This window comes from Myotis brandtii, unplaced genomic scaffold, assembly GCF_000412655.1.
Source record: "Myotis brandtii unplaced genomic scaffold, ASM41265v1 scaffold1814, whole genome shotgun sequence".
Classification (NCBI taxonomy): Eukaryota; Metazoa; Chordata; class Mammalia; order Chiroptera; family Vespertilionidae; genus Myotis; species Myotis brandtii.
In genome coordinates, this window is record NW_005356728.1 from 221,158 (window position 1) to 245,168 (window position 24,011).

A 24,011-nucleotide genomic window follows, 5' to 3' on the forward strand; every position below is an offset into this window, starting at 1 on the left:
AGGGACACAGACATTAGGGGGTGGGGCCTGTGCTGGGGGTGGGGGTGGCCCGGGAGAGGTCAATGGGAGAAAAAGGAGACACATGTAAAACTATATGCAATACTTTAAACAATAAAGAATTTTTGTTGCCTCCGTGTATATCCTATTAGTCAGAACTTAGTCACATGGCTACACTTAGCTTCAAGGGAGCCTGGGAAATGTAGTCTTTATTCTGGGAAGCCATGGGTCCAGAGTTCTAGTACACAGGAAGAAGCGGAGAATGGAAATGAGAGGACGCCCGTCATCTCAGCCGGAATCATTCATAGCACCAATCCTCTTCTTCTTCCTACCAGAAGATAGTTTCCTGTTTATCTGTTTATTTATTTATTATGATCTTTCTCCACTAAATGTAAACTCCGCAAGGGCAAGCTCTTTGCTAGCCTTGTCCATCACTGTGTCTCCAGCGCCTTCCACAGCACCTGGCACAAGGTAGGCTTTTCATTTTGACTAAATGAATGATTGAATGATCCCCCATAAGAATTACTTGAGGGATGCATTCTCATTCCCATTTTGCAGGTTGGGAAAATGCGGCTCAGAGAGGTTAAGTAACTCCCCTAAGGTCGCACAGTGGGCAGTAGGGCCAATATTCAATCCTTACTCTTTGTGGCACCAACGCTCTTTCAACTCTTTTCACCTCACATGCTGGCTCTTCTGGTCTCTCTGCTCCTCCATAGATCAAGTTAGAAGCCAGGAAACTATCACCGGAGTTTATTACTGCCGTTTCCCTGGGAAATTCACCTCAGGTTTTCACTTATGTTAGTTGCTGGGGTCCAACCCCAGCAGGTCCAGGGGTCCCCAAAGGTGTGGACGGAGTCGGCGAAGAAGGAATGACACGGAGACAGCCTTCAGTTGATCAGCAGCCTAGTCAGGACCTCTAGCCAGGATCTCCAGCCAAGTTCTGGTCGGGATCTCCACCGAAGTTCTGGTTAGGATCTGATTAGGAACTGATGTTTATTGTCTTGTTACATCTATATTTATACCAGCCGATTTTAATCCTGTCAATTTCTATTACAAAGGTTAGGGCGTTTCTTATCTCCATTCCAGGGAGTAAAGATTATGTAGCTTAACTACCTGCCTGGCACTTAATTAAGGGGTTGTATCCCCTCCCTAACCTCAGGGAAAAATCCCTACCTGGGGAAACAACCTTTCTCGGAGAGGTGACCTTGGTTAAAACACATGGTGCTTAAGGAGAGCAAACATATTAAGAACAATATGCTATATATGCCAGGTCCCTTGAAACATATGCTGTGCAGATGTTTCTTTCCTGCAGCGACTGTGTCAAGCAGCAAGGATGGACCGGCTTCCGGCAGTTAGTTTGCCTTTAGCTTCTAATGGGATCAACGTAAGAAAGGGTTGTTTTGGACAAGTTTCCGTAACCTTTCTGCAAACCATTAGGTAAAGATGTTACATAGAATCCATGAAATAAATTCCTCCTGGAATTAAGCACTAGGATGAAGTCTGGAGCTTCGGGTGAACGGATAGGTTCTTTGTTTCAGACGAGAGAGGACTACCTACCTCATCAGGTTTTCCTTTTTACCTTCGCTGCCAGGAAACTTGGAGTTTGAATTTAAGTGCCCAGAGGCAGCCCCACCCAACCTCTGGAGAAGCGCCCTAGTGGACAGACTGTGTGTGATTTGGAACCAGGTAGCCTGACCTTGAGTTTCAGCCAATGCTCTGTGAGCAAGACAGATAAACTTCCCTGAACCTTAGATCCGTGGTCGTAAACTCAAAGCTGTTAGAAGGATTAAATGAGCTAATACATGGGAAAACTCTCTAGTAATGACTAGATGATGAAGAAATGGTCAGGGAACACTCAGCTAGCCACGGCTAAGCTGCAGCTTCTCAGGCCCCAGGAGTTCTCCCATAAGAGAATGAAGCAGTCAGGGAAGGCTTCAAGGAGGAGGTGTTTTGAAACACAGGTGGAATCCTCTGGTGTAGAGCATTCGACTGTATTATCCCTGTAGCCTGCAGTGCTAACCCCTGAGGTCCCTTTCAGTTTTCAACCCAGCCCTGCCTCCGTCAGTCCACCCTTTTTGGTACTATCTCATCCATCACTAACCCCACTGTCTAGCTGCTGTCTCCGGGGATAAAATACAGCCACAGGTGGAGAGAGCAGCTCACAAGTCCAGAGAGAGCAAGGTTTCCAAGTGAGGAAGCGTTTAGTCTTGGAAGGAGCCCCAGCCCAGGGCAGGAGGCTGAAATCTAGGCCTCATCTCTTCCCCATTAACTAGCCACCTCTGGCCCTCTGCTTCCTCATCCGTACAAAAAGGCTTAATCAGCAGGGCACGAAGACCACCCGCAATAAGGTAAACTGTCTTTGCTTACAGGCTGCTCTTGGTTAATCCTCACAAAACTGGAAGAAAGGGGGACACAATACATGATGTGACCTCCCAGAGGTCACGCCACGCATAAGCAGGGGAGCTGGGACAGGATTCCCGTGCTAGCAGCCAGGGTACAAAGCTTAGGATGGGGGCAGGGAGGGAAAACTTTCCAGGAAATGGCTCTTCCCGGGTCAGTGACAGTTGGAGGTCAAATTGGTCTGAGGGAGCCAGGCCCACGTGGGACTCTGGGCTGGGCTGCAGCAGACCGGAGAGCCACAGCCCGCTGGCCCGCCCAAGGCCCGGGGCCTGGGATGGACAGGCTGGGACAGCCCCGTGTTCCGCACCACTCACTGCCCGCTGCTGCTCCCGTCTGCCCACCTGGACCCAGGTGCGCTGGACACAGGTCAGCACGAGAGAGCTCTTCACCTGAAAGGCCCCGTGGGGAGGGAGAGACCCTTCGGGGGTGGAGAGGTGAACCCTGGTGGGTGGGACTGCAGGACGAGGACCCTCACCGGGGCCTCTGTGTGCGGACCTGCGGTGAGAGTCCCCTGTCCCACAGTCGGTAGGGCACGGAGGGGACCATGCTCCCGAGCCAGGAGCCCACTGATTCTGCACTCCCCACCCCACCCCCAGCTGCTCCTGGCTGCCTCTAGGTAAAGTCCAAATTCCTCCTGCTGACCTAGTTTCTGCCAACCCCTCGTCCTGGCCTCCTGGCTGTGAACTTGATCCCAGGCCCTGACCTACTGGTCCTAGTGTCCCTGCTCTCCCTTCACCTGGTTAAATGTTTGAAATCGAGCCCAGTCCCTTCTCTAGCCCAGCCACCCAGCTCTCCTCTCCTCCCCTCTCCTCTCCTCCCCCTCTCCCCCTTCCACTCTGTCTAAACATCAATGGAAAGAATATCAGCTAATGTGGCAGGGTCTTCTCATCTGGAGGAGGAAGAGTGAGGCTCTCCTCTCCTCTTCCCTCCCTTCCTTTCTCCCTTCCCCTCCTCTCCTCTTCTGTCCCCTCCCCCTCCTCCCCTCTCCTCTCCAGGTCCTCCTCCACCACATATTCCTCCCTTCCTGAGGCCCCATCTCTGACCCCAGCACCCTCTGCTTTCAGGGTGAGCCTGCACCAAGTAGGAGCTAGAACTAGGCATAGCAGGGGCTGACCTTGGATTCGCCAAGCTGTCAGCCACCCCTGGAAGCTGGCTGTGTGTCCCTTCCCTCCCTTCCATGCCTGACCCTTTGAACCCTGGAGCGATTGCTCTGGCTGAGGGCTGAGGGGGGGAGCCCCAGGCAGTTCCTCTGGGCTCGGAGGGCCATGATGCCAGGAGCCATGGTGGGGGTGTAGGTTGTGTCTAGAAGGGTGCCCTCTGGACCTCTGGCAACAGGCCCTGTGTGAGGGGAACCCCAGCTTAAGGAGGGGTCTCCCCCAGCCACCCTCTCCTGTGCACTTCATTTAAAGCCACTAAGTGCTGATGAAATATGCACCACTGCAACTGTGGCTCCACATCACACCATCACAGTAAGACAGTGGACCCATGGGAAATGCGGGGCTTAGGGGCTCTGAGCCCCACACAGTCAGAAATCCTTGTGTGACTTTTGGCTCCTCAAACGTAACTATGGTTGTCCCTCAGTATCAACAGGGATTAGTTCCAGGCCCCTCTCAGATACCAAAATCCGTGGATGCTCAAGTCCCTTATATAAAATAACACAGAACAATGCATTCCGTAGGCCCTCAGCATTCACAGATTCCCAGCTGGGGATCCAAAATACAGTTTTCCCCAGTGAGTTGAATCAGCAGATGCAAAGCCCAAGGATACAGATGGCTGGACGGCCCAATATGTATTTATTGGAAAAAAATCTGTGTGTAAGTGGGTCCATGTAGCTCAAACCTGTGTTGCTGGAGAGTTAACTACAATGGACTGGAGCACCAGCTCCCTGGGCTGGGCCTGGGCGGTGATTAAAGGGGGAGAAGGAGGAGGGGAGGGGTCAAGGGCATGGGAGCCTGATGTGTCCCTGTGGCCAGACAGCTGCTGGTGTGCCCCAGGGACGGGAGGATGGGAGGATCTGCTTCCCTCCTCCCTCTGTCTTGCCCCGGGCTTGCCTCTCTCCTGCATCCCTGGAGATTTCTCTCTGACTCCTCTCAGGGAAGGTGGGTCTCCCTGTTAGTCTGGGCCTCCCCTCACAGCCCACGAGGGCCCCGTCCCTCCATCCCTCCTGACGGAGGGTACAGATGGTCCCCCAGGAAAGGGCCAGGCCTGACTTGAGGGACGGGAACAGCTCCGTCCCTCCTATCTGCTGAGCCAGATGTTTGGGGCCTCTGCCTGACAGCTGATGGCAGGGTCTGTCTGAGGCCTGGGCCTATGGGTGTGCTCCCCACTGTGCACTGTGAGTGTGTGTGTGCGTGTGTGTGTGTGTGAAGGAGAGTTGTGGTTAAGCTAATGGCTTTGGAATCAAACCAATTGGGTCTGGCCTCGTACTGGCTGTGTGACCTTGAGTAAGTTCCCTGATGTCTTTAAAGTCTTAGATTCTTCATCCATAACATCCGTCCTCCAAGAGGTGCTGCCCGTGGAATGAGATATTGTGCAGGAAGCCCTTAGCCCAGCTCCAGGCACATAGTAAAGTTTGGTAAATAGTAGCCATTGCCACAGTTAGCAGAAAACCCCAATCAGCACGCGGTCTCTTGAGGGGGGTCCTCCATATGCTGGACCCTGAGGTTCTGATGCTCCCATCAGGTGCGGGTAGAGGCCCAAAGGCCTGGCTGATGGGGAAGGGAAGGAGCAAGGCCTCTGGGGCCCAAACCCCTGAGCTTCCCCTCCTCTGTGGACTATCCCAATTGGGGACCTTGAGCTGCTCACACCCAATCCCAGCAGGAAAGCTGAGGTCTGAGGAGACCTCTATCCCTCCCTTGTGCCTCTGCTCCCTGAGGGGGAGGCCAACCAGACTCCAGCTGACTCAGCTCAGTAACTCAGCTGTCCCTCCAAGAGCCTGGGGGAGGGAAGGGAGTCCCCAGTCCAGGTTCTCGGACCACGCCTTGTTTCCTTTCGAATAGACCTGGTGCGGCCAATCAGGACCCGGAGCCTCAGCTCGGCCCCAGGACTGGTTCATTTCAATTGGTGCCTGGCCAGTGGTGCCGAAGGGGCCCTGGGTGGGGTGGGGTGGGGAGTAGGGAGTGGTTTCTGCAGGGCCCAGGCCCCTATCTCAGGTTCCAGTGCTGTCAGCTGGGAGGTGTGGGAGGAGACAACATTAACCCATCTCACTTTGCAGAAAAAAAATACTGGGTCTGATATCTTTTGGGTAAGGGGAGGAAATGGGGTTTCCTAAGGCTCAACTCTGAGAAGATGGGGGAGTTAGCTCCTGTATCCATTCAAGCGCGTCCACAGCATTTATTTTGCACCGACTAATGTGTCCGCCGGCGCTGTGCTCGGTGGTTGGGGACACAGAAGCCGGAAACCCAGGCGGAGGGGCCTGCAGGCTCCCAGTCTGGGAGAGCAAACACTGGGGCTCTGGGACTGTGCAGAGAAAGGCAGCCCACGACCCCCGGGGGCCTCATGCACCAAGTCACAGTCATTTTGGCCAATAAACCCCAGAGTGAGCGGGGATTCCCTCCCGTGACTCAGCAAAAAGGTGAAGAGAAGCACTCGAAGCGCTGTAGCAGGTGGGTGCGTGAAGGTTGGAGCCGGCAGCGTGGTGGGTCCCGCCATCCCTCCTCCATCTTGGACGGAAAGGCCTGGAGGGCGGATGCCAAGAGGGATTGCCGGGACCTGTCACATATAGGCCCCCCCATCCTTCTGCCTCATCGACGCAGCAAATCCCCAAACCTTGCGTGCCCTCACCGTGAGCGCGTCCTCACACCCGGGACTCTCCAGCTGGATCACATGTGGCACTTTGGGGAAATAAGTGCACTTATTTCCAAGTAGAAACAACTCCATTCACAGGAGTTAAGACTCCCAGGATGGTAGCGGCTTCTGTGTCCTGGGGTAGCAAAAAGCCTTTCGGAGATGTCAGGGCAGGGCTCCTGTCTGAGCATCAGGAAGAGAAGGACAATTGGGCAAACCTGCGATTAGACAGCCGTGAAAAGCAGCAGGAGACACAGCAGGATGCCCAGGGTCACAGATGCTTCTGGCCACGGGCAGGCCTCCGAATGAGAAGTAGACATCCTTGCCCTGCCAGTTTGGCTCAGTGGATAGAGCATCGGCCTCTGGACTGAAGGGTCCCAGGTTCGATTCCAGTCAAGGGCACATGCCCAGGTTGCGGGCTCAGTCCCCAGTGTGGGGCGTGCAGGAGGCAGCCAATCAAGGATTCTCTCTCATCATTGATGTTTCTCTCTCTCTCTCTCTCTCTCTCTCTCTCTCTCTCTCTCTCCCTTCCTCTCTGAAATCAATAAAAAAATATATATTTTTTTAAAAAATAGCAGAGACAGGAGAGATACTTCTACATGGTGGCTTTAAGTTCTCTCTCCTCATTGCAAAGAAGCCCCCGCTTGCCTAATAACCAGACAAAATACATTCGGAAATAATTTTACTTGTGTATGTTTTGCCAATTGCTTGAGGTGTTTAAAGTGTTCAGAAGAATCAGCCATTTTCTTTTTTTTTAAAATATATTTTATTGATTTTTTTACAGAGAGGAGGGAGAAGGATAGAGAGTTAGAAACATGGATGAGAGAGAAACATTGATCAGCTGCCTCCTGCACACTCCCTACTGAGGATGTGCCCACAACCAAGGTACATGCCCTTGGCCAGAATCGAACCTGGGACCCTTGAGTCTGCGGGCCGACACTCTATCCACAGAGCCAAACCGGTTAGGGCAGAATCAGCCATTTTCATTACAGTGCTTATCTGTGGTAGAGTCTTCGTGGCCCAGGGGACCGAGTGTGGCCTTGGGCCAGGCCCTTCACCTCTCTGGGCTTCAGTCTCCTCGGAGGTAAAATGGAAACCAGGTGAGAATAATAGTAGCTTCTGCCCGGCTGGCGTGGCTCAGTGGTTGAGTGTCGACCTAGGAACCAGGAGGTCGAGGTTCGACTCCCAGTCCGGGTTGTGGGATCATTATTGATGTTTCTGTCTCTCCCTCTCCTTTTTTCTCTCTGAAAATCAATAAAAAACATTTGTATTTAGACCTTGCAATCAAAGGAGGGACGTAGGTGGGTTATATGAAATTCATTGATGATAGATTAAGGAGGAGGGATAAAGCAAAGGAGGGGGGAGGGGAACCCCTGGGATTGGATAAAAAGTAAAAGGATGGACACATACTTAGGTGAGTGCAGGAACAATTAACACGATAATGAAGGAATCTGTGGTATCTGTCCTGGCGCCCAGCACATTTGGTTGTGCCTCAGGGGCTGCAGAAAAAGGGAAGTTACAAGTTACCCAGACATTTCAAGAGTATGTTATTATAGATGCAAAAAGACAGATAGGCTCAGTTAAGGTAAAGGTTGACCTTGTCAGTGTAGATACTGGCCTAGGACGTAACTGCCCACCATAACTGCTTTTCCTTAAAGTTTCATTTCAGACCATCTTTTGTGGTGACTTTAGGTCTCTGAGTCTGCAAGACCGCCATGCAGGCCTCCCCTGAGCTTGTCAGGTCAGCATGTGGCCCCTTTCGTCCACACTTGGTGAATATCAGAGAGATGTTGATTGTTTAAAGTAATAGCACTTATTCAATAGATTCAGAAGCTTAATAAACTGAACATGAAACCAACTTCAGGTAGGAGAGGATTTTTCTCTAACAGGGAAGGCCCTTGGACTGAAAATTTTAATAAATCACCTCTCCTCCCCCACCTCCTGTAAACTTGTTTGTAGTGACACCACCCGTCCTCCAGGGGCTCAGGCTGTTCGGTGTGACTCCTACCTCTCTGAGCACCCTGCCCCCACCAACACCATACACCACTTCCGGTCTTCCTCCTTCAGTCCTCCCAAAACTCTCTCCCTCTTCTCGCTCCTTCCCTACTGCTCTGATGAGCACAAGCCTATCCCATTAAAATAACCAGTCTTCCCTAAACCTTATGGCAATCGCTCTGCTCTCCCCACAGCTCAACTCCTCAATGAATAGGACTCTCTCCTCTTTCTCCCTCCCATTCCCTCCTCTACTCAAGGCAGCCCGCCTTCCCCCCCACCTCCCCTTCCACTAATAGCGTATTCGTTGCCAAATCTATTGGACACTCCCCAGCTCCTCAGCTGGATTTCTCTGTTGGATTTCACACAGGCAGCCTCTCCCTTCTTGGAAATGTCTGCTCTCAGTTCCCCTCCTAACTCTCTAATGGTTTCTTTTCTATCTTCTTGGCTGGCTCATCTTTCTCCTATCGCTTCTGGCCATGTTGGTGCTCCCCTAAGTTTGTCTTTTCTGAGCTATCTTCTCTCTCCACTCTGCAGACTCTTGTAACTTGGCCCTCTTCCAAGGTGCTCTTATCTCAGCCAATGACACCCTGGCCCACCCATTGCTCAAGCCATAAACCTGGGAGTGACTGAAAACCTTCCACCTTATCTGTCCAGTCACCAAGGAGCCATACATTCACTTCCCTGTAACCAACAAATTTTTAAAACCCCAAATCAGAACCTGTCACTCCTTGCTTATATTCAAATGCTAATGTTCCAATCCCATAAACTCTAATTTTGAGTTTCATTCTTTCTCTTCATTCCCTCCACTTATATACTAACCTAGTAGTCTATAAATATGCATATGCATGTAGTTCTTGTATGATTTGCACAGGACTTGGCACATAGTAGGTGCTCGATAAATGTTTGCTGAATGTGTGCATACTAAAAGGTAAACGTAAGAAGATGAGGAAATACATCACATGCAGTTCCCAATGGCCAAAGCGAAGTGGAATACCAAGTAGAAAAAGAGCTCCAGAAATATGTATCAGAGTGTCCTTGAGACTTGTTTAATACTAAGCCATGCATGAGAAGGTGAAGCTCCACACATCTGAGTCAGTGGTGTTCTGTAAACTAAACAATTCCAAGAGCTTACAGAAGGCTAGTATACAGCCAAGCTTTGACCACCCAGAGTGGACAATCTTTGTTGAAAATACCTATGGCTTGCCCTGGCTTGAGTTGCTCAGTGGTTAGAGCGTTGCCTGCACACCAAAGGGTTTTGGTTTCGATTCCTGGCCAGGGGCACATGCCTGGGTTGTAGATTTGACCCCTGACCCTGGTTGGGGCACATGTGGGAGGCAACCAATCGATGTGTCACATTGATGTTTCTCTCTCTTTCCTCTCACTCTCTTTCTCTCTCCCCTCCCTTCTCCCTCCCACTTTCTCTAAATATCAGTGGAAAATTGTCCTCAGGTGAGGATTAACAACACCAAAAAATACCCAGGGCACTCAGTAGAGACCTCAGAAAGTAATAAGTTAGTAGTAGGGCTATTTTAGCCTTAGAATAAAGGCAAATTTAGATCTTTCCTGACACCTAAGAAAAATAAACCTCAAATGAATTGTTTATTATGAATAAGTTGACTAATTGCCTGTTAGAACAAAGTCCAGCATTTTGGAAAACAAAAAAATCCAGTACCTTGATCCTTATGGCAAGTCACAGTTTGGGAGAAAAAGTTTGCAATGCACATAATCCAAAAATGTCTTATTTTGTTATCTTACCTAATAATAGACAAACATGTAAATTGACCGTCCCTCCGCTATGCTCACCAGCCAATCAGGAGAGTATGCAAATTAACACAACAAAGATGAAGGTTAATTTGCATACATATGCTCAAAGTGGCAGAGCGAAGACTGAAGGCTCCGGCGGGAGCAGCGAAGGCCTGGGTCCTGGGTGCCAGAGGAAAACCGGTGCCGGCAGCCAGGGGAAGGGAAGGCCTATTGCACGAATCTCTTCGTGCAACGGGCGTCTAGTATTTAATAAAAGACTTGTATCTAGAATATATAAAGAACTCCTGCAACTCAATGATGAAAAAGACAAACAACTCAATAAAAAATTTTCCAAAAGCCTTGAACACCACTTCACAGAAGAAAATATACAAGTGGTTAACAAGCTCAGGAAAAAGGTCAACATTATTAGTTCACAGTGAGATATCATCACATACCCATTAAATGGCTAAAATGCAAAAAGACTGAACATACCAAGTGTTGGAAAGGAGATGGAGCACTGGAAATCTGACACATTTGTACATTGAACAAATGGTACAAGCACTTTGGAGAACAGGCAGTTTCTTAAAAAGTTAAGCATATACTTATACTATGATTCATTCATTCATTCTTAGATATTTACCCAAGGGAAAATTAAGTATATGTCCACAAAAACATTGAGTGAAAATGTTTATGGGAAATTTTAAAAATTGATTAGTTGAGAGAAAGAGAGAGAGAGAAGCATCTATGTGAGAGTGCAACATGGATTGGCTGCCTCCTGCATGCCCCCTATAGGGACTTGAACCCACAACCCAATCATGTGTTTTGGCAACCTTTACAATGAAAGAAGACAGGCATCATAGTACAGCCTATATGATTCCATTTAGATGAAATTCTTAAAAAGACTGGTCTACAGTGACAGAAAGTAGATATATGGTTGCCTGGAGTCCGAGGTGGGGCTAGGGATTGACTGGGAAGAGGCACAAAGGACTCTGTTGGTGATGGAAACATTCCCTACCTTGATTGTGTGTGGATACATTTGTCAAAATTCCTTGACCTGTACAATGAACATGGATGCATTTATTGTGTGTGAATTGTACTTTATTATGTTGAAGTTTCAAAATGAAGGAACAAAGAGATAGTCAAAATAAAGACAGAAATAAATAAATAGAATACCTGAATCATCTGCAATAAAAGAAATTGAATCAGTAGTCAAAGATATTCCTACAAAGTAAGTTCCATGACCATATAGCTTCATCATTAAATTTAATCACATATTCCAAACATTCAAAAATTATTCCAAGATATAGAAAAAGGGAGGATACTCCTTAACGTGTTTAACAACATAATATTTTGTTAATCTTTATTGTTAAAAGTATTATATATGTCCCTCTTCCTCTCCCAACAACATAATCTTATACCAAAACCTGGCATGGGTAGTACAAGAACAGAAAATAACAGATCCATCTCACTCATGAACATAAATTTTAAAATCCTAAATAAACAAAACATTAGCAAACTGAAACCAGTAACATATAAAAAAGGTAATACATCATGACCCAATTGAGTTATTCAGAAATGAAGTTTGATAACATTAGAAAAATCGATTCATGTAATCATCCACGTGAACATGAGTAAAAAATAAAAACCATATATTGATCTCAAAAACAGAAAAAGCATTTGATAAAATTTACCATTGTTAATAATGTACACTTTGAGCAAACTAAGAATAGAAGAGAACTTCTATAACCTGATAAAGGATATCTATATAAAACCTCTAGCAAACATCATACTTAATATTGAAGTTTTTTCCTTCTGAGATCAGAAGCAGGACAAGGATGCTTGATTTGGTGAGGAGGAAACAAATGAACTAATTGTGTAGCAAGAAAATCCAAAAGAAGCTATAGATAAATTATTTCAATTTATAGAAGTGTTGGATACATTCGCAAAATCAACTTAAAGGTTAATTGCACAAAGACAAACAATTCAATTGAAAAATGGTCAAAGGACTTGAATAGACATTTCTCCAAAGAAGATATACAAATGGCCAATAAATACATGAAAATGCTCATCATTAGTCATTAGGAAAATGCACATCAAAACCACAAAGAGAAACCCCTTTGCATGTATTAGCATGGCTATCATAAAAAAACACACACACAAAATAGCAAGTGTCCAAGAGGCTGTGGAGAAACTCGAACACCCGTACATTACTGATGAGAATGCAAAATGGTTCAGCCACTGTAGAAACAGTTTTACGTTCCTTAAAATGTTAAGCAAAGAATTACCATGTGACACAGCAACTCAAGAGAATTGAAAACATAGATTTAAACAGATACTTGTACACAAATATTCATAACAGTATAATGAAGGGTGATGAAAATGTTTTGGAAATGGACAGTGGTGATGGCTGTGCAGCATTGTGAATGTAATGAATGCCACTGAATTGTACACTTAAAAATGGTTAAGATGGCAAATTTTATGTTATATAAATTTTAACACAAGAAGCAATCAATTGCTTATCTATATCAGCAACAGTTACAAAATAAATTTTTAACAAGGTACCTTTTAAAATAGCACAAAACATATCAATAACCTAGGATGCATCTAACAAAATATGAATAAGACTTCTTTGGAGAAACTGATATAATTTTGATAAATTTGAAACACAAGGTAAATTAAAAGAGAGATATATGTACTGTACTGACAGGAAGACTCTGGATTACAAAGATGTCAATTCCATCCAAACTGAGCTCTAAATTCAATGCAATCATAATTGCAATATAAATCCTACTAAGTTTAATTGGGTTTTATTGCATTTGTAAAGTTAATTTTAACATTATTATAGAAATGCAGGGGGCCAAGAAGAAAACAAGCCACTCGTGAAGAAGATAAGATGGGAGGACTTGCCTTACCGGTCACCAAGACATTATAAAGTTTTAATGATTTAGACATTAAAACCAAGAGACACTGGAGCAAAATATAGAGCTGAGAAACAGACCCACACTTGTATGGATACTTGATGTGAGAGAGATGGCACTTCAAAGCGGTGGGAAGAGGCCTTTAAAAAAACAAACAAATGGTGTTGGATCAAAATGAACTTGGACACCCATCCTATGCCATACACAAAATTTAGTTCAAGTGAATTATAGGCTTTAAAGTAAAATAACAGTATAAAACTCTTGTATGGTAACATAAAAAAATACACCTTAACCTCAAGTTAGAAAAGATTTCTTACTAAATAGGAGACAAAAAACATCTATTATTAAAAATGATATTTCATTATATTAAAATTAAGAATTTTTGTTCATGAAACATCTATTATTAAAAATGGATACATTTCATTATATTAAAATTAAGAATTTTTGTTCATGAAAAGATACAATAAAGAGAACCAAATGGCAAGTCACAGAATGTGCGGAGCTATTTGTAGGACATATAAGTAACAAAAGGCACAAAGCAGCTAAAAAACAGTCCAAGAGAAAATGAGCAAAATGCTTTGAATAGGAACTTCATAGTAGAGAAAACCCAAATGACTAATAAGCGTGTGAAAAGAATACTCAATTTCATTAACAAACATGGAAATGCCAACTAAAATGCAATGTATACGTAACAACAGTATTCAAAGTCAGAGAGAGGAAGTGGAAGTGTACTTTTGTAAGATTCTTTTTTCTTCACCAAATGAATAGCCACATCCTAAATGTCAGGGGTACGCGGATCTGTTTTAGGAAAACTGTCGCATCATCTGGCACAGCAGTTAAACTGGGGCCACCTGGGGCTACTGCTTTGTCATGTCCACCATTATCTGGTTGTTGTCAAGGGCCAGATTGATGAGTTAAATGGAGACATCACAGGGACCACCACTCCTGCATCCTTTGTGGTCTATAATCACTATCATTCTACCTGGCATGGGGTATTCCTTCTGATGTACTATCTAGGCAAGGGTAGGGAGCCGTCTCCACTTCTCACTCCCTACTCTAACGGCTCTTATTTTAGGAAACCAATGTGAGAGTTCTGCTAGCTGTTAAGTACTATACTCTATTCCCCGTTATGGATTCAGGGACCAGGGAAATAATCACCAGGTGAATAAGTGGACCTATTACACCCACCGTGGGATGAACCTGGCCAGGTCTCCTTTTATCGCCTGGCCTGTGTATGTCCTATTCTAATATGTGTTCTTTTTAACATTTTTAAAAAATTAATTTGAGCCCTGACCGGTTTGGCTCAGCGGATAGAGCGTCGGTTCTTTTTAACATTTTTTTAAAAATTAATTTGAGAGATAGATAGAAATGTCGACTTGTTGTTCCACATACTTATGCATTCATTGGTTGATTCTTGTAGGTCTCCTGCCTGAGGATCAAACCTGCTACCGTGGAGCATTGGGATGACACTGATCAATTGAGCTACCTGTCCAGGGCTCTCATATGTGTTCTTAATGGCATTTTGGTCCCCTAGTATCAGAGTCAGCTCAGACCCTGTATCCAAAGTCTTGAAAGCTCTGGGTATTCCCTTTTCCTCAGGGTACAGTTGCTCAGATAAATGGCTGTGAGTACCTTTGGGGGAAGAGTGAGATAATTATCCTATATAAGTAGGAGCTAATATGCTAATTAGACCGAACAGCAGAACAACCGTCTGGATGACCTTCCGGACAAAGCTGCGGCTGTGAGGGCCGAGCCCCTTGCACGAGTTTCGTGCATCGGGCCTCTAGTTATGATATAAGCTTCTGTGGCATTGCAAGATTTTTCCTGAAGGAAACTGGCCTCCCCTTCGATCAATGGGCTCTGCAGCCAAAAATGCTTTGAGTCTGGAAATTGGGGAGGGATCATGATTTTCCTTTGCAGTGGGTGACATCAGCCTCCTGCTAACTCCTTCTTGCTCACTTTTAGCTATGTAAGTCATGAAATGCCATCATTGGCTGTCCACCTACCTAGAAAGACCATGGTCTATTGGCCATCGCACTGCATCCCAGCTTGCCATTTGGTCCTTGTGCCCATTACAGTAATTATGTCCGCCTTGACTCTGAAGACTAAGTACTGTAACCTGGCCTCATTCTGAGCTCCTGTCATACCCACTGACTCTAGGAAGCCAAGTTCCATATCAGCTTCTGCTACTATCAACAAGGAAGGAGGTTACTATCTGGGGTGGCTGATCTCAAATACCAAGGACAAACTGGGTGCTACACAATGAAGTTAGGGAGCACTATGTCTGGGACCCGTGGAATTCCCCAATGTGCCTCTTCCTGCTTCCATGTCCTATAGTAAAAGTTAAAGAAAAATGGTAGCAATTCAATTCTGAGGATTTAGAGTCTTCAAAAATGAAGGTTTGGCCCTGGCTGGTGTGGGTCAGTGGTTGGAGCATTGGCCCACGCACTAAAGGGTCGTGGGTTCGGTTCCTGATCAAGGGCACATGTCTGGGTGGCAGGTTGAATCCCCAACCCTGGTTAGGGTGCATGCAGGAGGCAACCAATTGATGTGTCTCTCTCACATCGATGTTTCTCTCTCCCTCCCTCCCTCCTTCCTTTCTACTCTCTCTCTCTAAAAAAAAGAAAAAAGAATGAAGGTTTGGTCACCTGGCCTGGTTAAAAAACAAACTGAAGTGCCCTTTTAGGGCAAAGTGAAAATAAAATGAGTAATGGAAGAGGAAAGTTATAAATATCAACTTCTGACAAGTTTCAGAAATAATTATTGCAGAAGCTATGTGTATTTTCTTTCTTGCTTGTTTTGTACCATATACTCTATATATTAATTTCCCCATCCTTTCTTTCCCTTATTATTTTATGTAAGGATTTTTGTTGGTAGTAAACTTTATAATTTAGTCTTTATGTTTACAGAATCCTCTAGAGGAAATGTGGCTGAACTACTAGCAGGAGAGGTATTAACATCACCCAGAGATGACTGACTACTGTTACTGGAGAGACTGCATCTCCACTTTATTTTATTAATATTTTTATTGATTTCAGAGAGCAAGATCAATGAGGAGAGAGGATCATTGATTGGCTGCCTCCTGCACACCCCACACTGGGGATGGAGCCCACAACCTGGGCATGTGCCCTGGCAGTGATTCGAACCATGACCTCCTGGTTCATAGACCTACGCTCTCCGCTGAGCCACAACGGGTCGGGCTGTCAATATTCTTTAAACTGCACATTAGTGTTTTGTATGCTCTTTTGTGCATAATATATATCTTGAATTGAAAAACAAAAGAACATCATTATTGCCAGCGGCTATGAGCCTGAAGGCAGGAGGATGCTGGGAAGAGCTTCTAGAGATGAGGCCAGAGGGAAAAGGCAAAAGAGGGACAGAAAAGACCAAGTCTAAGGTCCCAGAAGCCAAGAACTGAGGCTGAGTGAACTCAGATCTGAGCCAGCGGTCAGGACCTGCTCCCCAGCCCCAAGGGAGCCAGAGCAGCGTGGGGAACTTCGCATCTCCTCCTCCTGTTGGCGCTGGCAGAGGACGCCTGCTTGCTGGTCATACTCAGATATGGGTGCACATCTCAATCAATGTGGAGCTGTTGATCATCGACTAGCAGAGTAGAACAAATCCAGTAATTAGGTAGAGCTGGTGCACACATATGAGCTGAACCCTGGGATGGACATTCCTGAGGCCAGATGGGGAAGTTGGGTGAACCCCTTTAACCAACACAGAAAGGCTTTCTGTGGAAGCTGGAGATTCAGTGGGTGAAAAAGAACAGGTTGAGTGGGGAATGACGCAGGTGGGAGGAGGGATATAAGAGAACAACTGGGAGGTAAAGGGCAGCGGGAAGCCAGACTGTGCCTCCATCTCCCCCACCTTCCTGAAAAAGAGGCAACCAGCTTTTCGGGGACCTTCTCAGCGCTGCAGAGAGGGTTGGTGGCACCATGCAACAATGTTGGCAGCCAAGAGGTTAACCGAAAGCCAGATGCCCCTAGGGTGGTGCGAGGGGGTAGGGCTGCGAGGGGAAGCAGTGCCGTGGCTGCACCCCTCCAGTTGCCTCGAGACTACTGTGGGCACCAGCTGGATTGCTGGGAATCCCCACAAACCCCAGGCCCCCAGCTGTCAGTCTGCTCTCCACGCAGCCCTGAGCGGTTCTGGGCTCTGGGCTCCTGCGGCTGATGGTGAATTCCCATCCCCCGCCCCGGGAGCAGTGGACTCCGCGGGCTGGCGCAGCCAAGTGGAGCCTGGACGGATGCGTAGTCTCTCTGACTGCTCCTTGGCCTCCTGAGTCAGCGGTGTAGGGCCTGCGCTCTCTGCACACAGACCTGGCCCAGGTCTTGTTAAGATACTGAAGGGAATGGAGGTGCTGGGATGAGGGTACAGCAGGTGAGGACCTCCATTACCCAGGGTGAAATCTGAGCTAGAACCACTGACCACAGGTCAGACACTGGAGAGTAGAGGAGCTGGAGCTCAGAGATGTAAGACGAGGGGTCCTGGGCTCTGGATATGGGGGTGGGGGTCAGGCCAGATACCCCCTCTTACTCCTTCCAATCGCTGCCTCTTCCAGGGACCCCCTCCGCCCTCCCGGAGGTCCTGGTCCTCTCCCCGCCCCCACGAAATCCAGCTTCCTCTTCGGATTGGTCCCTGGCCTGCCGGGGGGCGGAGTCCAAGGGCCGTGACGTCACTGGCGGGGGGGGCGCAGACGGCTAGAGGAGGGGGTGACGGGCCCCGGCTCAGCACCTCGGAGAGCTCCCTCCCCGGCCTTGTTTTGCTCCCAATCGCCGCCTGGGGAGGGAGCCTAGGGGCCGGCACCCGCGCAGTAGCAGGGGGATGGCCGTAGAGGGGTCGAGGGGCCCCGATGGGCAGAAGGCCCAGCCGTGATCCGGCGGGGAGGCCGGGGTGCAGGGCGGGGTAAGGGGCAGCTGGCAGCGGCAGCAGGGGCTGCACATCTGGATGGAAGCGAGCTTTGTCCTGACCACCATGGCTCTGGGGCTGTCCTCCAAGAAGGCGTCTTCCCGCAACGTGGCGGTGGAGCGTAGGAACCTGATTACCGTGTGCAGGTGGGCTCTGCTGGCGGGCGGGGAGCGGGGTCGGGCGGCTCTGGAAACCGGGGCGAGCTGCCTGCGGGAGGATGCACGGCCGCCGCGGAGACAAGGAAGGTGGCACAGGGTTCAGAGGAGCGCGTCCACCGTCCTCTGAGGCCCAGACCGGGAGGGGGTTTAGAGGCCTGGTTCCTACCATTCTAGGCCAAGCCAGGCCTTGCCCAGCCCGAGGCCTGGAGGGTGGGGGGTGTTTAATTGGCGCTGCAGCTTCCTGTGAGAACCAGGAAGTGACACGGTGCGAGGGGGAGGGTGGTGGTTGGCTCCCCTGCTGAGGACAGGGCGGCTGGATAGGCGATCGCTGCCCTCCAGGCATCCCTGCATTCCCACCAATAGCCTGGCCTCTCTGGAGCGGGCTTTTCTGGGAGGTTTTCCAGTGCTCAATCCTGAAGCAGAAATGGTGTCCTCCTTCTCTGGGCAGCTCCGACCTGTGGCAGAGTCAACAGGGCCTGTGGGCGAAGACCCTGAACTCATCCAGTGAAGGGAGAGGGTGCTGCCCTTGCTCTGGGAAGGACTGAGGGCCTGGCCGCAGAGACCTGGGTCTCCTTGGTTCAAGGCGAGGAGGTTGGGAGGGCAGGCCCATTGGTCCCTGAGGGTGGGCTGTTGCAGTGTTGAGAAGATCCCCCTGCTTTCCTGGGGCCCAGGAAGTGAACCTCCCACTGCAGCCTGCAGGGACTCACCTTCCCTGGGCTGCTCGGAAGCCAGGCATGGCCATTAGCTCAGCCTCTGCCTCAGCCCTCACTGTACTCATCTCTCCTTCTCGGATCCCCATGCCAGCTGCCTTCACCTGCAGTCTCCCTGCTCCCCTGACCCCCGGGGCCACCTCTGAGGGCAGGGAGCTTCCAGTGCACATCTCAGCTGTTTCCCTTGCCAGCTCCACCTGCCTGTACACAGGAATCAGTGCCCACCTGATGCCCTGGCTACTGTGTCCTATAGCTCCTTCCAGGTTCCTGGGCACACACCCAGCCACACTACGCCTGTCTCACACCACTAGATCCCTAGTGCCTGGCACAGTGCCGTGCACATCAGGTCTCTTAAAGATGCCTGACGTGTTATAGAAGGGATGAGTAAAGTGTAGACCTCTGCCTTCACCCTCACACCTCAACTTCTGCCAGTGTGGTGTAAAACCAGGATTTCTGCCTTTGGGGCCAGATGGTCCTAGGTTCAAGCTCTTGCTCCATCAGTTATTAGCTGTGCAACTGTGGTGAAGTCTTCTACTCATTCGGATCTTGGGTGCCTCATCACCCCCATTATAGATGTAACAGCCATGCCAAGGAATGGTAATGACATCATCCCTGTAGGAGTCTAGCCCAGTGCCTGGCACACAACAGCCCTGTCCTGATGACACCCTTCCTGTCCCTCTCCTCCCTCCTGACCTCCTCGGCTCCTCTTCTTTCTCTTGCCAGCCAGGACAGCTGGGCCTCTTGAGTGTGTGGGGGAGGGGGAACTCCCCTTGGCCTAGGCTGCAGAAGCAGAGGTTCTGGTGGGTTGAAAATGGGCTGAGAGCTGCTGGTGTGAGAGAGAGAGTTTGGGGAGAATCAGGGGCATGACAAAGGCTAAGAAACCCCTCGGGCCTCGGCTGCCTCATCAGTGTCACATGGTTTGCCTCCAGCTCCCAGAACAGGTCCCTTTAGCAAGCTGAGGTCTCCCCTGGGCCCTGGCCTCCCTGTCTCCATGGCAACCTGCAGCAGCCACTGCACCTCCTAACAGGGAGCACACCATGGAGCTCCCGGGGGCGATGACCATCTCTGCAGCACCCCTGAGGACAGATGCTGCGATGCTGAAACCAGCCCCAGGTCCCCACTGTGGTCTGACCCAGATGATCAGAAATCATCAGGGTGTGGGGGGCTGCATAATGAATCCCAGATAATACCCTAAACACAGGCTCCTTCTGGCAGGCCCAACCTTCCCATTAATGGCCCAGCCTCTCCGCACCTCAGGATTACACACACTCACCTTCTTCTAGTCCTGTCTGGGATCTGAACCAACATTTAATGAGGCAGGTCATACTGTTCCTGTTTGCACCTGAGACGATGGGCCTCTGCGAGAGGAAATGACTTGTCCAAAGCCACGTGGTATCACCAGGAAACAGGACTGGAGTCCACCAGGCTGCCTTCCCCTAGTGCAACCCCAACACAGACCTGGCTCTGAGCTCAAGCCAGACCAGCTCTAAGTCCAAAGGGAAGGAAGGAAGGTCCGTGGACCCAGCTGTGCCATTGGCCTGAGAGCCAAGGATGCCAGTGCCCGAGGGCTGGAGCACAGAGTGGAGGACAGAGGGCAGAGCAGGCAGGGGCTACTCAGGTCCTTGGGAACTTGACAGCCACCAGGGGACCGAGATATAGCAGAGAGAGCAAGGGCTTTGGAATCAGACATACTTACTTGAGTCCTCAGAAGCTGTGTGATGTGACTCTGAACAGATCCGTCAACCACTTGGACCCTCAGTTACCTTCTATGTCAGTGATGGCGAACCTTTTGAGCTCGGCGTGTCAGCATTTTGAAAAACCCTGACTTAACTCTGGTGCCGTGTCACATCTAGGAATTTTTTGATATTTGCAACCATAGTAAAACAAAGATTTATATTTTTGATATTTATTTTATATATTTAAATGCCATTTAACAAAGAAAAATCAACCAAAAAAATGTTGATATTTGCCATAGTAAAACAAAGATTTATATTTTTGATATTTATTTTATATATTTAAATGCCATTTAACAAAGAAAAATCAACCAAAAAAATGAGTTCGTGTGTCACCTCTGACATGCGTGTCATAGGTTCGCCATCACTGTTCTATGTGAACTGGGGATGAGGTTGATGATAAGAGGAACTACTTCCCAGGAACTACTTCCCTGTTGTAGGGATGGATGAGATGATACTGCAAAGTACAGTGCTTGGCCAATTACAGGGCGTGATAAGCTTAGGGGGGAAGGGCAGTTTCCAGCAGCCCCTGTATCTGCTCTGCCCCCCACAACAGGGCAATATGGGATGTTGGGACCCGTGCCCTCAGCCCTGCCCCACACATTGCAGCATGGCAGGTGGAGATGCAGGGGTTAGGAGTAGGGGTGGCAGGGGGAGCTGAGGCTTTAAGCAGGACTGCAGAGGGGGATGGCGCTGCTGGGCTGACTCCCTCCTTCTCTGACCCCCAAGGCCCCTTCCACAGATCTGCAGCCACTACTCCCTCCCACCCAGCCTGTCAGGCCCACACTCTGCACCTCCCCCAGCCCAGCTCTGCACCTCCTGGTTCTGGGCAGCTGGTGTGTGGGTGGCTAAGCTGGGAAGGAAAGGGGACGGGGCGGGGCCGGGGGGCCTTGGTGTGTGAGAGCCCACCTGGTCACCATGCATACCCACACCCCATGTTTTCAGTGCCAACTCACAGCCCTGGCACAGGTGAGCCCCCCACTCCAGAAGGTACTAAAGGTTATTCCAGCAAAAGCAGAAGGCAGCTCAGTGCAGGGGTACAAACCAGCTTCTAACTCCTAACTGACCCCCAACACATACTTGGGAATGCAACTCCAAAGGGTGGGCAAGGAGGGGCTCTGGGACAGCCTCCGCTCTGGGTGCCTGGACTTGCTACCTATTGTTTCACCCCCTCTCATACCTTGTTCCCAAAGCTTCCTTTCTCTGGCTGTCACCCTTCCTGTCACCCACTTTGTCAATCAGTCTCCCACCTGCTGCCCTAGCACGCCCATGTCACAGCACCGCTACGGTCCCTCTATTCTCACCTGTCTCCCACCCTCCTTCCCTCTGCCACCCCGCTACATCCATGCTCTTCATGACCTCTCCCCTGCCCTTTGTCCCTCTCTTTGCCTGATGCCCCTCCCCCCGCCACCATCACCCTGTCTTCTCACCCGACACCCCCCTGCCCCTTCTCCCTACCCTCCACCCAGGTTCTCTGTGAAAACGCTGCTGGAGAAGTACACAGCAGAGCCCATCGATGACTCATCCGAGGAGTTTGTGAATTTTGCAGCCATTTTAGAGCAGATCCTCAGCCACCGTTTCAAAGGTGGGCCCAGGTTCCTGTCCTTATTGCCCAGCCCTCCCACCCCCATCCTTTAGCTCCCAGCCACTCCACTCGGATCTACTCTGTGGCTTTCTGAACCCCATCACTGACCCTGGTCCCAATTCTGGTCTATGTACAGAAACTCGTGCAGAGTTAGGAAGAGGGGAAGGGGTCTTCTGGACATGCAGTTATAGGGATGTGCCCTTTGTGTACATGCAGGTGTGTGCACACACGTTTGGGGCAGGCACTATGTATGTGTGTGGCTTACACTTATGCATGTGTGTGACCCATTACATGGGTCCTCTCTAAACTCCCTTGTCTCGCTGAGCCCCCTCCCTGCCCTGGCTCAGCCTGTGCCCCAGCAGGTCCAGTGAGCTGGTTCAGCTCAGATGGGCAGCGGGGCTTCTGGGACTATATCCGGCTGGCCTGCAACAAAGTGCCCAACAACTGTGTGAGCAGCATCGAGAACATGGAGAACATCAGCACAGCCCGAGCCAAGGTGAGCGGCTTGCAATGGGCAGGACCAGGGCAGCTTCTCCAAGCTCTGGGTGTCGGGGAACTGCCTGCTCCTTGGTCCTCACCTCTGCCATGGATGACGGGAGAACAGCCACAGGTCCAGACCCAATGGCGCACACACGAGTCCCTTCAGTAAAGGTGAGCATGCTTTCCAGGGCCGGGCATGGATCCGAGTAGCACTGATGGAGAAGCGCATGTCGGAGTACATCACCACAGCCCTGCGGGACACCCGGACCACCAGGTCAGACCCTCTCAGTCAGCTCAGACCACAGGTCCCAGTGTGCATGTCCATTTTCTAAACACACTTGATCCTTAACTTCCTGCAGCAACCTTTCCTAGCTGCACTACAACTCCCAGCATGCACCTCGTTTCCCTCTCTCCCAGTCTGTCCACAGGTCAGCCTAGTCTGCAGTTAGGATACACACCTTTGGCACCATCACCACCTCTTCCAGATAAAATTCATTATCCCCATCACTTCCCAGCACCAGACTCACACATCTCTACCTTCAGACACACATCTGGACAAGTCTCAACCATGTATCGTTTTACTTGTTGGCCTTGTTCCGTGTCCTACAGCAGCCCTGCCTGTTGGGACTGCAGCGTCCCAGCTCGCGGAGCTTCATTCTCTGCACTGGGCCCCGGGGCAGGGGCAGGACCACAGGCGAGATGTGCCAGTGGGGAATGGTGTGTTTCCTGATTTTAAGGATCGGGGTGACTCAGTACTTGGTGGGAAACGGGTAGTTCAGAAGACGGAGGAGAGTCTCTTCTCAGGGGACACACGTTCTAATAGGTGGGAGACACAGGTGCTATTCCCAGGGGGCCCCAGTCTGAGGGAGACACAAGACCCACACCTGAGGGATGAGCAGGAAGCAGATACCTCCTTCCTCTAAGAAAGGTTTGTAGTAAACCAACCAGAGAGATCCCGAGGGACGCGGGCTCCAGGGAGGGTGCTGCACCCTAAGTCCCTCCACCCCCACCACTCTCCACAGGCGTTTCTATGACTCAGGAGCCATCATGCTGAGGGAGGAAGCCACGGTCCTCACGGGGATGCTGATAGGGCTGAGCGCCATAGACTTCAGGTGGGGCCTAGGTGTCGGTGCCCGCGCGGTGGCTGTGGTGGGGTGTCCCCACTCACGAACATACACACCCCCAACCCTCACACCCACCCCATCCCCGTGGGTTCTGTTCCCAGCTTCTGCCTGAAGGGTGAAGTGCTGGATGGGAAGACCCCCGTGGTCATCGACTACACGCCCTACCTGAAGTTCACCCAGAGGTGAGGCGCGGGATGGCTGCGCTGGGTCCGGGAGATCCCGGGCGGAGGGAAGGGGCGGGGGAGCCTGGGGTGCCCCCTGCCCCTCCCGCCAGCTACGACTACCTGACGGACGAGGAGGAGCGGCACAGCGCCGAGAGCAGCACCAGCGAGGACAACTCTCCAGAGCACCCGTACCTGCCGCTCGTCACCGACGAGGACAGCTGGTACAGCAAGTGGCACAAGATGGAGCAGAAGTTTCGCATCGTCTACGCGCAGAAGGTGTGCGCGGCGCGGGTGGCAGGCAGCTGGGGGAGGG

The 24,011-nt window shown here is 49.9% G+C and overlaps 1 protein-coding gene and 1 long non-coding RNA gene across 5 annotated transcripts in view; one reads left to right on the forward strand and one right to left on the reverse strand.

The window, feature by feature from the left end:
* Positions 1–5,088: 5,088 nt before the first annotated feature.
* The window catches only part of LOC106725700, a 20,769-nt gene continuing 1,846 nt past the window's right edge, over positions 5,089–24,011 (reverse strand). Inside the window, exons 2-4 of the long non-coding RNA XR_001361624.1 lie at positions 20,227–20,233; positions 14,799–14,804; positions 5,089–5,101 (exon numbers count right to left, since the gene is read on the reverse strand). This is a non-coding gene — a long non-coding RNA (uncharacterized LOC106725700). The remainder of the gene's footprint in view (positions 5,102–14,798; positions 14,805–20,226; positions 20,234–24,011) is intronic.
* RUNDC3A (RUN domain containing 3A) overlaps positions 17,518–24,011 on the forward strand; it is a 9,489-nt gene continuing 2,995 nt past the window's right edge. For 2 of the 4 annotated variants that reach the window (XM_014537737.1, XM_014537739.1), the window contains exons 1-7: positions 17,519–17,890; positions 21,815–21,930; positions 22,278–22,426; positions 22,599–22,684; positions 23,433–23,522; positions 23,636–23,716; positions 23,809–23,980. In XM_014537737.1, the coding sequence (XP_014393223.1) occupies positions 17,784–17,890; positions 21,815–21,930; positions 22,278–22,426; positions 22,599–22,684; positions 23,433–23,522; positions 23,636–23,716; positions 23,809–23,980 (801 nt within the window). In that variant the 5' untranslated portion in view covers positions 17,519–17,783. Of the gene's footprint in view, positions 17,891–21,814; positions 21,931–22,277; positions 22,427–22,598; positions 22,685–23,432; positions 23,523–23,635; positions 23,717–23,808; positions 23,981–24,011 lie in introns of all 4 variants that reach the window. The other 2 variants (XM_014537740.1, XM_014537738.1) reach the window with 2 other exon arrangements.